Below are 14,696 nucleotides of genomic sequence, written 5' to 3'. Positions count from 1 at the left end.
ACCTACAATGCAAATTTCCATAGCATTCAACTGCAAGTCACAATGGTGCGGATGGTGGCCTTAGGGGTGTTTCACACGCAGGTTTTTGTGCTAGTTATTCATGCCACAGAGCCAAAGCCAGAAGTGCATCCAGTAAGAAGGAGAAGGAGACGTCCTGTCTGCATATTTCACGTTGAATATACTTCTGGCTTTGGCTAAAAAGAAAAAAAAAGCAACAAAAGCCTACGTGTGAAACACCTCTGAATATTGTTCCCATCAAAGGTCAATTGAAGGCTCAGTGATACTCCTTGTCAGAAAATATCAAGCTCCTAGAAGGAGTTAGCGGAATCGAATGAAACTCTGTGAACTGGACAAAATCTCTTTGATTGCGTCCTGGAGGCATGTCTGGTGGTCAACAAGATGTACACAAGCTGATGTCCTTATTCGGTCTGACGCCCCAATGGACATGAGCCTCTGCCCTTACCTACATCACACTGGACCTTTTGGCATCTTAACTTAAATTCAGAGACAGAGTCATTAAGTTCCAGGTTTTGCTCAGTTTAAGAAGTGCTAGCTGACATGAAGGATGGAGCGAGTCTCCAGCTTACAGACCGGGTCTTGCGCTAGATATACATTTGCTGGTTCAGGGGGATGTTCAGGACCACGTCTTCATCAGGTGGACATCTGTAGGGAGGCGAGAGGATGGGAATCAGAGTACAGTAGGTGTTATACATATCCATTATAACACTATACAGGCACAATACCGTGTTCATGCATTTCTTAAAGAGGACCTCACATCCTCATGTCAGCGGGGCTGGCTGTGCAGCTTTGTAGTTGTGGCCCCACTGATTCTATGACAGCCTTTCTTTTGTTTATACTTACCCCAGTTCCCTCGTACCGGCTCTCCTTGGAATGTGCCAAGTGGGTAGACCTCAGCGGTCACTGTCAATGGGTAGAGTCAGATTTCACCCCTGGTGCTTCCTGAGGTTCTGACAGTGGGGCCACCACTCCATTCATTGGAATGACAATACTAGAGACAGTGGATTACTTGATCTCAACTATCTCCAGTGGCCGAATGGTAGGGTCATGAATTGGTAGTGTGTTAACCGGATGGAGAGGTGGAGGAATCGCTGATGGGCCTGAAAGATGAAGATAGGCACCCTTGAGGTCGATGGATGACAGAACATGGATGCAATGATAGATCTTAGCAATTCCATGCAGAAGTGTCGAGCCTTGACATACTGGTTCAACTTCTTCAAATGCGGTACGGGTCTGATAATGCCATCCTTTTTAGGAACCACAAAGAGATTGGTATAGAATCCCTTGAAAGGTTCTGAGGGAGGGACATCTACAATTACTTCCTGGGTGGATAGCGCATGTATCACCTGACCTACAATGTTGGCTTTTAAAGGAAACCCTAGAATTTTGGAGCTGAAGAAGTGATCCAGAGGGTGTGCTGAAAACTCTATGGCGTAGCCCAAGGAAATACCATCCAAACTCAGGCATTTGAGATATGAGCAAGCCAGGTCGTCGTGAATAGGGAAAGACCCCCCACCCCTCGATGATTTGGATAGAGACCACCCTTCATGCGGAGGATTTGGTAGAAGACAGCTGTGGGGCGCTAGGAGGAACCTGGTTTAAATGAGGGGCTCTGCTTTTGTTCCTGAGATGATTTCTTGTTCTCCGAGACCAGGGGACTGGATCAATGAGAAGAATGAAACTGAGGCCTTTTCTTTTAGGTAGACCACGCATGGCTGTTTTTCGCGGTAGATGGAGCTCTTGCCACCAGTGGCTTCAAAGATAACTTTGTCCACTCTAGTGCCAAAGAGGCGCAATCCTACAAAAGTGAGACCAACTAGGGATCTCTTAGAGGCGGCATCCAAAGCCCTGGATTTGAGCCACAGAGTTCTGCGTGCGGCTACTGAAGCTGCCGAGGTGTGAGCCAAGAGTTTGGCCATATCCAGGGAGGCTTCGCAGATAAACTTTCCCATTTAGCCTATCTGAAACACAATGTCTGCTAATTCTTCCGGAGAATAGCTGCAAGAAATGCTCCAGTGTAACTGCTTGGTCCATTCAGTAGTGGCCCTACTGACCTAAGTAGAAGCAAAAACAGGCCGAAGTGCTGAACCCACTACCTCAAAGGATGTTTTATCTAGTGATTCCAGCTTTTTGCGATGCACATCCTGAAAAAACTAAGCGTCCACCATCGTAAGGGTAGTGTTTTGATAAATGTGACACTAGGAAATCTTATACAGCTGGTGAAAATGACCACTACTTGACTAACTCATCCGTAAAGGGATGCATATTGTACAAACACTGGCTTAGATGTCCCACAAACTCCATATGAGAGAGGAATACCTTTGGAGAATGTTTTGGGCATCTGAAAGAAAAGGCTTCTGCAGATGTTGTAGGTAGGTGTCTGATCTTTCACCTGAAGGGTGTCTTTTACGGTGACTATCAGGCTATCAATGATGTGGAGATCTTAGATCTTCCAAATCAGAATTTGAGGTAGAGTCGGAAATTTCACCCTCTGATTGACTATCGTCTCCGGAGGAGGGGTTTGGATCGCGTCCCAATGGAGATTGGCTGAGATGGCGATACACGGGACCTGGAAGACTGCCTTGAGCGTCAAGGCTTAGTCCACGTCTGGGGTCTACCACAGGAGAGGTCATGCGTGGAGGACTTGTCTCCCTCAGACACATTTGGGGACAGTTGATGGGTAGTATAGTCCAACCTGTCTATGATGGCAGAAGATGCTTTAGTAAGGTCCAAAATCGCACGGCACAGGGATCGCGCTCATTCTGGTTCAGCAACCGATGGAGGTTGGACAGAAGGGGTGACTGTAGGCGGTTTGATGGTAGCTTGCCTCGATAGAAGACAGTTCTAACAAAACGGCTCAGACTGTCTGCATTAAAATTTAGTGTTACAGCAAGAGCACACAAAATATGCGGCTTTGGCTGCGCCCTGTATGGAGCTTTTAGTTCTGGAGTCGGACATGGTACGGAAGGCCGCAAAGATAGTTTCGAGCACTGCTGTATAGGCCTGCTTTGGGCACTGCAGAAGGAGCAATATGGAAGGGGAGCTAGCTGCCAGGCAGAGCTTATCTGGTCTGACAGAGGAGCTAAAGTGCCACTCGGTCACTATGATATGATGGAAGCAGCCTGGAAGCACTACTGATCTCAGCCTGCTGGTGTGAGGAGAACTGAGGGCTATTGTATGTAGCAGAGCACCTGAGGGCAGGCTTTATATGGACAAAAGGGTGGGATCCAATGGCAGGACAGAGCATTCGCACGCAATAAAGGAATTGAAAGAAGAAAATCTACCCCCAGGCACAGCAAAGCCGTGATTGGAGGGAGCAACTCCTGATGGGAGTGGCCTGAAGCTAGGGCCTAGATTTGCGGCTGTGCCCACCGGCATGGAGAGCCCCCCTTCCCGGAATCGCATGTGCCCGCAGCCGCCTGATTGCGTCATACAAAACAGTGCTGTTGGAACATTTGCACTCACCATTGCTAGACCCATGGTGCATGCTACATATGAATCGGAAGGGAAGGGGGCAGCAGTGAGAAGCAGCGGAAGAAAAGCGTCTGCAGCCAGGAGCGGGAGGACCTCCACCCCGTGGGAGAATACAGCAGCCTGGGTCACGCACAGCAAGAAAAACACCCACCCCCTCCTGGAACACAGCTGCAGAATAAGCAGCAGGGAGGGTGAAGAGGAGTTACCTGCACCCCTCTAAAGTATGAGAGGTACAGTAATTAGGTCCCAGAGCAGCTGGAGGAGCAGGCTTCAGGAAAGGGGTTAGTGGAGATGATGGTGGTGGTGGTAGTAGTGGCAAGGAGAACGATAGGATGGGGTGGGAAGGGGCTGAATACTTACCTACGTTGAAGGTACACTTACCTTTCCGCCATGGGGAAGACACAGCTCCAGCGGTATGAGCCCCTGTGCTCTCCTGCCTTTAAGTAGGAAGGAAGTGCTTCAGCTAGTGGGGCCACTATAGTTGGCAGGTCAGGGTTAAAATAATTGTTGACCGTGCCTCCTTGCTTTCTGAGGCAGGGCCAGCATCAGAAAGAGACTCTAGTGCCAGACCTGTATTACGAGAGTCTGGAAGGTCACAGTTGAAGACCAATGAACGAAGAGGTCTGCCTCCTACGGACACTAAGCTAAAATTGATTAGCCTGGTGCCTGCAGGAAGGGTAAAGCTGGTAGGAGGAGCTAACACTTTTTTGCTTAGTTTCCGGCTCCTAATAGCAGTAGCTATACCCATGGTTCAAGCTGTGTTTCCCAATGACGCAGCCAAGAAAAGCTGATGACACACGGATTATCATTGCAACCTTTTTTGCAGACTGTAATTGGACACATTCATCTGAATAAGCTTTCTATACAACAATGCATTATACCTACGTGGGGTTTATTAACAGCAGCTCTTTGCAGAGTCTGTCTGTCTCCACTTTCCATGATTTACGAAGAGATTCTCCAGTTTCCAGCAACTTCTTAATGTCATCCTGAAGGTCCATAATCATCTGTGGGAAGAGACTGATAGAGGTAAAGAATGTATTGCTGAAAACAGAGCAGTCTGTCTCCTCTTCAGAATAAGACAAGTCTTTTCTTAGTTATAGAGATAATAAATAAGACTAAACAAATGGAGACTGTTTATCATCAGGAGCATGAGGAGCTAGAATGAAGAATATAAAACCTTTCCTACTCCCACAGATGCAGCATGACTTGTATTAGGTACCATTTCTCCTTGTGGAGAGCATGAAGCAGGCATAGGGAGACTTATAGGTCATGCAATGCTCCCTGGGAAACTTGATATGCAAATAGGAGATGGTATAATGCCCCTGCACGTATAGGGAAGCTGCCTTCCTATAGGAGGCGCTGCAAAAGCATTGTACCATTTCCTCTTCGAACTGCAGCACAGTAATCAGGCATCATCAATAACCATTGGCTGTGACAGTCACCTGCTGATGGGCTTTGATTTCGCTCTTCATCTCCTGGTTCTGAAGACACATCCTTTTCAGAGATGGAGGCACGGACTCCAATTGTTGCTGGGGACAGAAAAGAAAAAAGTAAGAAAACATCTCCCAGAGAATTTGCTGAACAAGCAGATTTCAGAGTGTTAAGATGCCAGCAGAATTGTGAATGCAGCTCTGGATATGATTGAAGTAAAAGGCAAGATGTAATTCAAGATCATTACAGTTACTCAAGATTGAGACATAAGCTGTAAAATTCTTCCCGAAATCCGTTAAAGGGGTTTTCCGGGACATTCAAAAAATAGTTAAAAGGGCTTAAAATGAAGAAAAATTCACGCTCGCCTATCCCGGTGGCTCCCAATTCAGCACTGTAGCAATCAAAATGTTTACATGTTCTCCAAAATCGGATAAATTAAGACAGGAGTTCAACCGGCAAACAACAAGCCCCCATAGATGGAAAAATACAAAAATACTGCGGCTCTTGGCACGCGATGACATAAAAGCAAATCTTTAAAAGAAAAAGTGTTTCAAAAATTTTAAATAGTGTATAAACTTGGTGTCACGGGAATCGGGCCGAACCAGAGAATAATGTTATCGCATTATTTATTTTGCGCACTGAATGCCGTAAAAATGAAATAAAAACACAAGGCGGTATTTTTGTGCCAAATCCCCCTAAAACTTTTTTATAATAAAAGTACAATACATTATATGTACCCAAAAATAATGGCATTAAAGAAAATACAACTTGTCCTGCCAAAAACAAGCCCTCATACGGCTTTGTCGACGAAAAAATTAAAAGGTTATGGCTCTTGGAATGCGCCAATGAGTCACTAAGGTGCAAAGAGGCTCCGTCACTAAGGGGTTAATGATGAAATAGATAACTGGCATGTATGGAAATCATTCTTCCATGTCAAGAACTAACCACGTTTATAACGTAGGCATCACATTTCACCTCCCATCTACTGTATGCGCCTGAGTGATCTTCACCTACATAAAGGGCAGCAGTGCCAACCAGGACTAATGGGGCACCAACATGTATATGCATAGGGGGAATGGTAGCGGCACTAAACTGTACTGACCAAATGGGTGAAATGACTCGGCTCCTTTTTTGGAGCGTTTCTGGAAGATTTACCCAAAGGAAGAATGCAGCTTAAAAAACAGAGGCAGCGCAGAGCCAGCATGGTGCGTGCCAGACATACCTCCGGGAAGCGAGGAGATCCCCTGATATCCCCAGCAGCCGCGCCAGGGATTCCTGTGCTTGATACAAATCTACTGCAGATCTCTAGAGGTGATGCAGGAGGCTATACATTGTACATGGTTTATAAGGTTTGTCTATACTCACCGCTCGAGCGAATGCAAAGAACATCTCACCCAGCAATATGCAAGACTGCATTAAAAGAGGCAGCACTGGGTACTGAATGGCCCCTTCACTACGGCCCCATCCAACTCACCATTGGCGCTTCCCTGTACGGTAATTCTCCCCGTGACCGCGGAGTGCAACATAAAATCATGTGACAAGTTTTCTGTGGATCAGTTTCAGTGTGAATCCACTAAAAACGCTCACTGTTGCCCTCATCCACTCCCGGCTCGATTATTGCAACTCGCTGCTGATCGGCCTCCCCGCACCAGACTCTACCCTCTCCGATCCATCCTGAATGCAGCAGCCAGGCTCATCTTCCTGTCCTACTCGGACGCCTCTGCCCTGTGCTGGTCACTGCACCGGCTGCCTGTCATATACAGAATTCAATTTAAACTCACCATCCTCACCCACAAAGCCCTCCACAGCGCAGCGCCGCCCTACAATGCCTCCCTCATCTCAATCCACCACCCAGTCCGCACCCTCCGCTCCGCTAATGAAATAGGACTGAGTGCCACATTAATATGAACTTCTCATTCCCGCCTCCAATACTTCTCCAGAGCAGCACCGGTCCTCTGGAACGCACTACCAAAGGCTACCCGAGCAATCCAGGACTCGCAGAACTTCAGGTGTGCTCTAAAAAGGTACCTCTATCCCCTAAACCAAACCCCTCTGTACTCCGCCTGAAAGCATGCTCCTTGTCCTACCGACTGCAATTCCTGCTAGCCATAATAAACTGCTCCTGCAGTCACACCGATTCAGCCACTGTACAGCTTATGTCTGACCGTTATCTATGTGTATAGCACCCCTAACTCCCCACCCTGCCATACTGTGCACATCTCCACCCTGCCATACCGTACACATCTCCACCCCGCCATACCGTGCACATCTCCACCACGCCATACCGTGCACATCTCCACCCCGCCATACCTGCACATCTCCACCCCGCCATACCTGCACATCTCCAGCCCCTTTACCTTCTGTCTCACCCCATTACTTGTAGTATGTAAGCTCGTTGGAGCAGGACTCTCGCCACTATTGATTCCAGCAACTGATTACTTCATGTAACTGTGGTTTTTGTATCCTTTTTTCTTGTATCTGTTCTCTCCCATGTTGTAAGTCAACAAATCAAGGAAAACATTCAGCGAAAGTAGATCCAGTATATGGAGACAATTCGTCACTGAAAGGGGTCGGAGGAGGATGTCAGGAATCATTCTGACCAACAGGCTGCACAGTCAGCCGAATGCAATGCTAATGTTTCAACTAACGTGTCCGAACGCACGCCGTTCCTTAGCATGAAGGCCATTATGATTGTTACACTAAAAAAGTCTATGTGTGGCCCCAGCAGTTCCAGGCAGCCTCTATCTACATTGGTAATAATAGGGCTGTACTGATGGACTGGCGGACCGTCCTGCAGCAACCAGATCCTTCTTCCAAGTATTCCAGAAGACGGCCATACATGTAGTAGTTCCCATAGAACAGTCTAGTGGCTTTGCTCACCTCCACCACTCCCTCCAGCACGTCGTCCTTCAGTTTCTGATGACTTTCCAACACATTTGCAATCTCTCTCTGTGCCAACGCTTCCACATCAGCCGCCCGGTCCTGAGGAAGGAGAAGTAAAGGACAACGCTGTAAAGCCGCAGGGACTTTTTAGGCCCTGCACACATAAATGAAGGGTTTTGCAGTAGACTTAATAAACCTCAGCTAACCAACTGCGGGACTTCGTAGGGACCGATTCTCACGGGCGTATATCCAGGCCGTGTGCTGTTCATGTATTCCCCAGGAAGCAAACAGCAACATAACGGCCTATGAGGCTAGTCACATGCCTGATGTATCGCACGGCACTGAGGGTCCGTGTATAAGAGAGTCGCTGCAAGTCTTGGGGCCCTTCAGATGACCGTATTTGTGTATGCAATACGCAGAGAAATTAACTCATTGATTTCAACGAGCTCATTCACATCGCCATTTTTTTGCGTGCACAAATCACGGTGGCAGTGTGACCTGCGCCCATGTGAACCGGCCCTGGAAGTGCAAAAAGGACAGTAATATGCCCAAAAATGTGCGCAGAAGTGCATCGTTCATGGTGCAAGGGGTTTTGCGCATTCGCTCGTGTGAATCTGCCCTTATTCTCATCTGGATATGCAATGTCCAAGCTCCGCGCATATCAGACAGCACAAGGACGAGCGTCTGTGTGTGGTCCGATGCAAGTTGCATCCGAATATCTTGAGCGCAACTCGCATACGAATGTGTGAAACCAGCTTTAGTGGAGTCAGGATCCCCCATTGTGAGTGTGCAGGGGGGCAAACATGACCAGTGACTCCACAGGGTCACTAAAGGATTTGGCTAGAGACTAAACCAGGTAACGGAGTCTTCGGGTACGTTCACACGTAGCAGAAAATCGGCAGCAAATTCCACACCACTGATGAGGATTTATACTCCGATTCGGCTGCAGATCCACAGCTGATTTCAGCAATCGCTAGGACCTAACAGGAGCGCATATACACACCTACTGTACATGTCCATCCGCTGCCAGCACATAACGACGCTCCTCTCGCCTCCAAATACTGAGCGCTCAATGCCAGCATCAAGAGCGCAGCGCGCATCGTCAACCGACAACCACTAATGAGTACCGCCATCTTTGCCCCGGTGACAGGCAGCCTACTTCTGCATCACCTGACTAGCGGTGGCATTCAGTAGCGGTTGCGGGGTGATGGTGTGCGCTGCGCTCTTGGTGCCGGCTGTGAGTGCTCTGTATTTGGAGGTGAGAGCAGCGCCGCTATGTCCTGGCAGTGAGCGGCCATTTGTAGGTGTGTGTACGCGCTCTTGCTAGGTCCTAGCGGTGGGTGAAATCAGCTGAGGATCTACAGCTGAATCCGAGTCAGAATCCATACCAGTGCTGTGCCTTTTTTGATGCAGAAATAATGCAGATTTTGCCGTGGATTTTCCATTTGCCGCACCCTTTCCGCTGCATGTAAAAGGTCCTTTTAGAAGGAGCGATCTGATATGTGTAATGAGCACCGATCAACGAGATTGGCGCCTATCTATCTGGTCTTCACGTAGGCCGATTCAGAATGTATGGAGAACGAAGGATCCTTTATACGATTGTTAGCCCCTCACTGTTTCATCGCCATCTGCAGCACAAGGACCGACATGCTGACGACAACAGTGATTTTTGGTGCCACATGAAATATGTGATCACCCCATGACTGAGCGTTTGTTCGGTCATGGGGTGATCAGCCACATTGTCACACGACCCGATGATCAGGCAAATGAACGTTCCTATGAACACTTTTGTTCGATCATTGGGCCATGTAAAAGGCCCTTAAGGGATGGTGCATCCTTCATTCTTAGTTCCTGTACGGAAGTTTGGACTTTTCCACAAGGAATCCCCAAGGCTGCTACCCTCAGAATAGTCTCCGTTGGCAATGGCTGGTGCATAGATGGAAAGTAGACACCAGGAGGGGGTGTCAAGGCAGCAGACAGGAATCCTAGTCAGACAGTGCTTGGTCAGCAACAATACACAACCGCTGCGGAATAAAAAGGCGCCATACAAATAAAGATTATTAGGTTGGGGTCACACAGGATGTATTCCTGGTGGAAATCTCACGAATTGGCCGCAGTGAAAAACTGCGAGATTTCCGCCAGGAAAGCACTGCTTCAAAACCCGCGGCACTTAGCCGCAGGTTTTGGAGCATCTTGGCTGCATGCTTTTCTGTTGCGGCCGGTGCTCCCATAGAGGAGAGCACGGCCGCAACGGGGAAAAAAACCTGACATCCTGCGCCCGGGGGATTTTCTGCGCCGCAGTGCCGGCTTCTGTCAGTTGTGCCGCGATGGATTGGCCGTCCCATGTGGACGAGGTTTTTGACAAATCTCATCCAGATGGCCGGCTAATTCTGGGCTTAGCGGCCGCAGGCGGATCTGCTGCACTGAAATTCTGGACTGTGTGAACCCAGCCTTATTATTACAAGCTGAGGTCAGGATGTGTAGCAGGTAGGTAGACATGGTGAAATAAGGAAGTCGGATGGGAAACAGAAAAAGCAGAAACAAACACCTCTGTGGAGAGCAGGAGGCAAAAGGTCCTTATGGTTTGAGCTAGTAGCACTGGGAGTAGGATCCTTAAGAAGGCTGGGGTACATTAGTGCATTGAGTGCACTATCCCTTTAAAAGCCTGGGAGCCAGCACATGCACACTACCCGCGAGAAAAGTGCCATGGTGCAGGAGCAGAGTGGTGAGAAGAGTGCCATGGTGCAGGAGCAGAGTGGTGAGAAGAGTGCCATGGTGCAGGAGCAGAGTGGTGAGAAGAGTGCCATGGTGCAGGAGCAGAGTGGTGAGAAGAGTGCCATGGTGCAGGAGCAGAGTGGTGAGAAGAGTGCCATGGTGCAGGAGCAGAGTGGTGAGAAGAGTGCCATGGTGCAGGAGCAGAGTGGCGTCCAGGAGGAGAACGCTGAACGCTGTTGTAGGTGAGTTGGTGAAGCATGACAGCCGCATCGCTGCATTACACACAGAGAATAGGTGCGTTCAGACTGTGCAGTTGGGGTGGCGTGTATTATGGGCACATGTCTGCAGACGTGTGTTATGGCCCAACTGCGGCTCTACTAACCAAAACTCAGAGCATCATATTACGGGTGCATTTATGCCATAATGTGGGTGAGTGTCCAGACCCGCTGGAAGCTCTACGGACTGGAACGCTACAAATTCACATTACGGGTGCATTTATGTGCCCATAATATGGACTAATGTCCCGTCCCAACCACGGATCTACTGACCCGAACACAGAGCACTATAGGTTCCTCTGATGGTCTGAGTTCGGGGTAGTATGACCGCAGGTCAGCTGGGACAGTCATCCTATTACGGTTGCATAGATGAAACTAAGGTTAGTTCTCACCACACTAATGAACGGAGGGTGAAGTCGGCTCCCTGAACAATCCCCCCAAATCATGACCCTTTTCACCTGATGCAGCTCACTTAGCGCAAGCAACTGTCTATCGAGCTCTGCAGCTTGAAGCGATTGTACTGAATGGCCGCGGTCCCGGTACTCTTGCAGCTGTTGGAGGTCTTTCTGGGTCTCTTGCATCCTTTCCTCACAATTCTGCAGCTGAAGATGCAAAACTGAAAATTGGAGACAACAGAATTCAGGATCAGAAAGAGGAATCTCCAACTCCAGTAATCACCCCATTACTACTACGGCGCTAGCGCTCGCGATTTACCAAAAATTTGGCCTACTTGCATTTTTTTTGCCCAAATGCAGTGAAAAACTGATGGATGTAAAAAAACAAAACACACATACACAACAAAAACCCATACAACACGCACATACACACATACAACACGCACATACACACATACAACACGCACATACACACATACAACACGCACATACACCCATACAACACGCACATACACCCATACAACACGCACATACACACATACAACACGCACATACACACATACAACACGCACATACACACATACAACACGCACATACACACATACAACACGCACATACACACATACAACACGCACATACACACATACAACACGCACATACACACATACAACACGCACATATACACATACAACACGCACATATACACATACAACACGCACATACACACATACAACACGCACATATACACATACAACACGCACATACACACATACAACACGCACATATACACATACAACACGCACATATACACATACAACACGCACATACACACATACAACACGCACATACACATACGGCGACACTGGTCCAGTTTACACCCGTGTGAATGAAGCCCAAGAGTCCAATCACGTGTAGCTTACAGGCTGCATATACTTCACTGCGGATCTGAATGTGGAAAATTCGCAGTGTGTTGCAGTAACAAAAAAGATGAGATTTCCCAAACCGTATCCGCATACTGCGGAATAAATCCGCCGCGTAAACCGACTTATGACGCAGATTTTATATCCACAATATGTCAACCTTTGCAACGGATTTTACCCCTTCAAGGGAAATCTGCGCCAAATCTGCTTGCAATATGTGGGTTCTGCTGAGGACTCGCTGCCACATGCCCCTTGTGGACATACCCCGGGGCCGCGCACATGGCGGATTGCGTAAGTATTGGAAGTGGAATCTGTATGAAATTCAAGGCGATTTCGCATAAGATTCGCGGCGAAATCCACATAAATAAGTGTCCCCCTCATCTGAATGAAAATCCAGGTTGTATTTTATAAGGTGCAGATTTTTTCCACGCACGGATTTCAACTCAACGTTGTGCAAAAAGTGGATTCTGCACGTGAATTTGCCCTAAGATGGGCTGCATCCATATGTGGACCCGTGGTACCTGCATGTACAATCTGTGGCAGAACTCCGTGGCTCATCTGTGGTTTCCTGCCACGGATCACAGGCTGGATCAGTATCTGTGTGCCCGTGCCTTACAAGTGGCTTTACACAGGACAACTATCGTTCGAACAGTCCCCAGAAGTAGTCGCTACAGCAAACTGTTAGCATACGAACAAGTGTTGTTTCTGTGCTTTCACAGAGCGATTATCGTCCAGTCATCCAGCTTTCCCCTCGCTGAAGCGCACACCGCCCGGCAAAATCATTGGCAAGTTGTTGAAAGACAAACAATTGCCCGTTTACACCAGAAGAAAATTAATGAACCAGCGACTACTTTTAGGTGAAGCGACTAGTAAAGAAACTCTCGGTCATCCACCGCTTGGTGGCCGTGTTTACTTACATTTACTCTACTGAGCGAATATTCGGACAATAGTCGTCCCATGTATCTGTATCAGCACCAGAAAGTCTATATGTAGCCCCAGCTTACACAAGTTCGCTGCACGGCTGATAACAGCTAGCAATAGACGTCACTGCAATTGCAGAGCAGATAGAATATCAGTTTAGTGTCCATTTAAGAACACTTTGACGCGTCGTTGAAGGTTATAATATAGTATTTAATTGGTGAATTCTACACATTTCGCCCCCATCGCAGCACATTCTGCCTTCCACAAGCGCGGCTACACGGAGTTAATGTTACCGTCTTTGGGGCAATTAAGGAATTACCACAGTTTAAGATTTTGAGAAAAGTTTTCCAATGGCTGCCAAGTGCAAATTCCATGAAAGGTCTCATTGTGTAATAATAACAGATTCCTGGTTGCATATATTGTATTTCAGCTGCACTTCAGTAGCGGTGAGCGATTCCAGCGACCTCATTGGTTGTTGGGTACACCCCCCCCTTTGGAGTGTGTATTTGAAGTAGTACTCTGCACGAGTACTACTTCACGAGACCCGTGGGGGGGTTAGGGGTTAGGGTTGGGGTTTAAGGTTGGGGGTTAGGGTTTAGGGTTAGGGTTAGTTGCCGACCCTTCTACGGCCGTGCTGCTGCTTATTTAACGGGCCACCCACTCGTGCAGATCTCCAAAGGGGGGGGTGTCCCCAACAACCAATCAGGCCGCTGGAATCGCTCACCGCTACTGAAGTGCGGCGGAAATACAAAATATGTTTCCTGGTCGGTTGTGAACGTTCCCGGCAGGGCGCAGTCACATGACTTACCTATTGGGTATTTGTGAAATCAGACATGGCTTCATGTTTCGTGATCTTTCATAAGATATTAAGACATTTTCATATTTCTTATATTAAAATAAAGCAATACTAGAATTTTCACAAGTGAGCAGATATTTTAGAATTTGCCTTTTTTTTAAACTATTTTCATAGTTCTGATTTCTGGAAGTTTATAAAACTTAACTTTTAATTCCCAGATAATAAAAAAAATGCCCGGATAGACAAAACAAACTATAAAACAGGAGGACATACAACACAGCCAAACACTAAGGTCGAACCCAGTGTATATATACTTTTTATATTATGCCAATCCCTGAGCAGCCGGGATTCACATATACAGTAAGCGTACCATAACATTCAGCAATGCCAATCACTCCGATCGCATCTATTCCTTATGTTCTAAGGTGTATTTATGGGCCTGGAGCGCATATACTTTATGCCAATCTCAAGATACTCCGACTGGCATCAACACTCAAAGGGCATATATCAACATGTGGCTGCCCCAATAAATTATTCCCCACTAATATCGGGGTACTGCAATGGTTCAGTTAGACACAACGATTATCGCTCAACGGAGAGCATGCTGAAAGAGAATGATCAGCCTTATCAGGAGTTCTCAGCGGGTTACGGCTCCATGAACACAGCCGGGGTATGAAGAACAGAGCGGTCCGGCTGTGTTCTGCATACCCCGCTCGGAGCGCTCGGCTGTATAACGGCTGAGTGCTGCGAGAAGAGAACAGCTGGATGCAGAAGATAGGTGGCCCCGCTTGTCTTCTGCATACCCCGCATGGAGCACACAGCTGTATAACAGCTATGCGCTCCGTGAACACAGCAGGAGTATACAGCG

The 14,696-nt window shown here is 47.7% G+C and overlaps 1 protein-coding gene across 1 annotated transcript in view; it reads right to left on the bottom strand.

Annotated features, from left to right (window-relative positions):
* Positions 1 to 521: 521 nt before the first annotated feature.
* C13H20orf96 (chromosome 13 C20orf96 homolog) overlaps positions 522 to 14,696 on the bottom strand; it is a 29,390-nt gene continuing 15,215 nt past the window's right edge. Inside the window, exons 6-10 of the mRNA XM_066586117.1 lie at positions 11,255 to 11,412; positions 7,804 to 7,905; positions 4,935 to 5,021; positions 4,378 to 4,496; positions 522 to 663 (exon numbers count right to left, since the gene is read on the bottom strand). Coding sequence (XP_066442214.1) covers positions 603 to 663; positions 4,378 to 4,496; positions 4,935 to 5,021; positions 7,804 to 7,905; positions 11,255 to 11,412 — 527 coding nt within the window. The 3' untranslated portion in view covers positions 522 to 602. The remainder of the gene's footprint in view (positions 664 to 4,377; positions 4,497 to 4,934; positions 5,022 to 7,803; positions 7,906 to 11,254; positions 11,413 to 14,696) is intronic.

Source organism: Eleutherodactylus coqui, chromosome 13, assembly GCF_035609145.1.
Source record: "Eleutherodactylus coqui strain aEleCoq1 chromosome 13, aEleCoq1.hap1, whole genome shotgun sequence".
NCBI classification, from domain to species: domain Eukaryota; kingdom Metazoa; phylum Chordata; class Amphibia; order Anura; family Eleutherodactylidae; genus Eleutherodactylus; species Eleutherodactylus coqui.
Note: the sequence above shows the minus strand (reverse complement) of the source record. Positions and strands in the feature narration are given on the sequence as shown.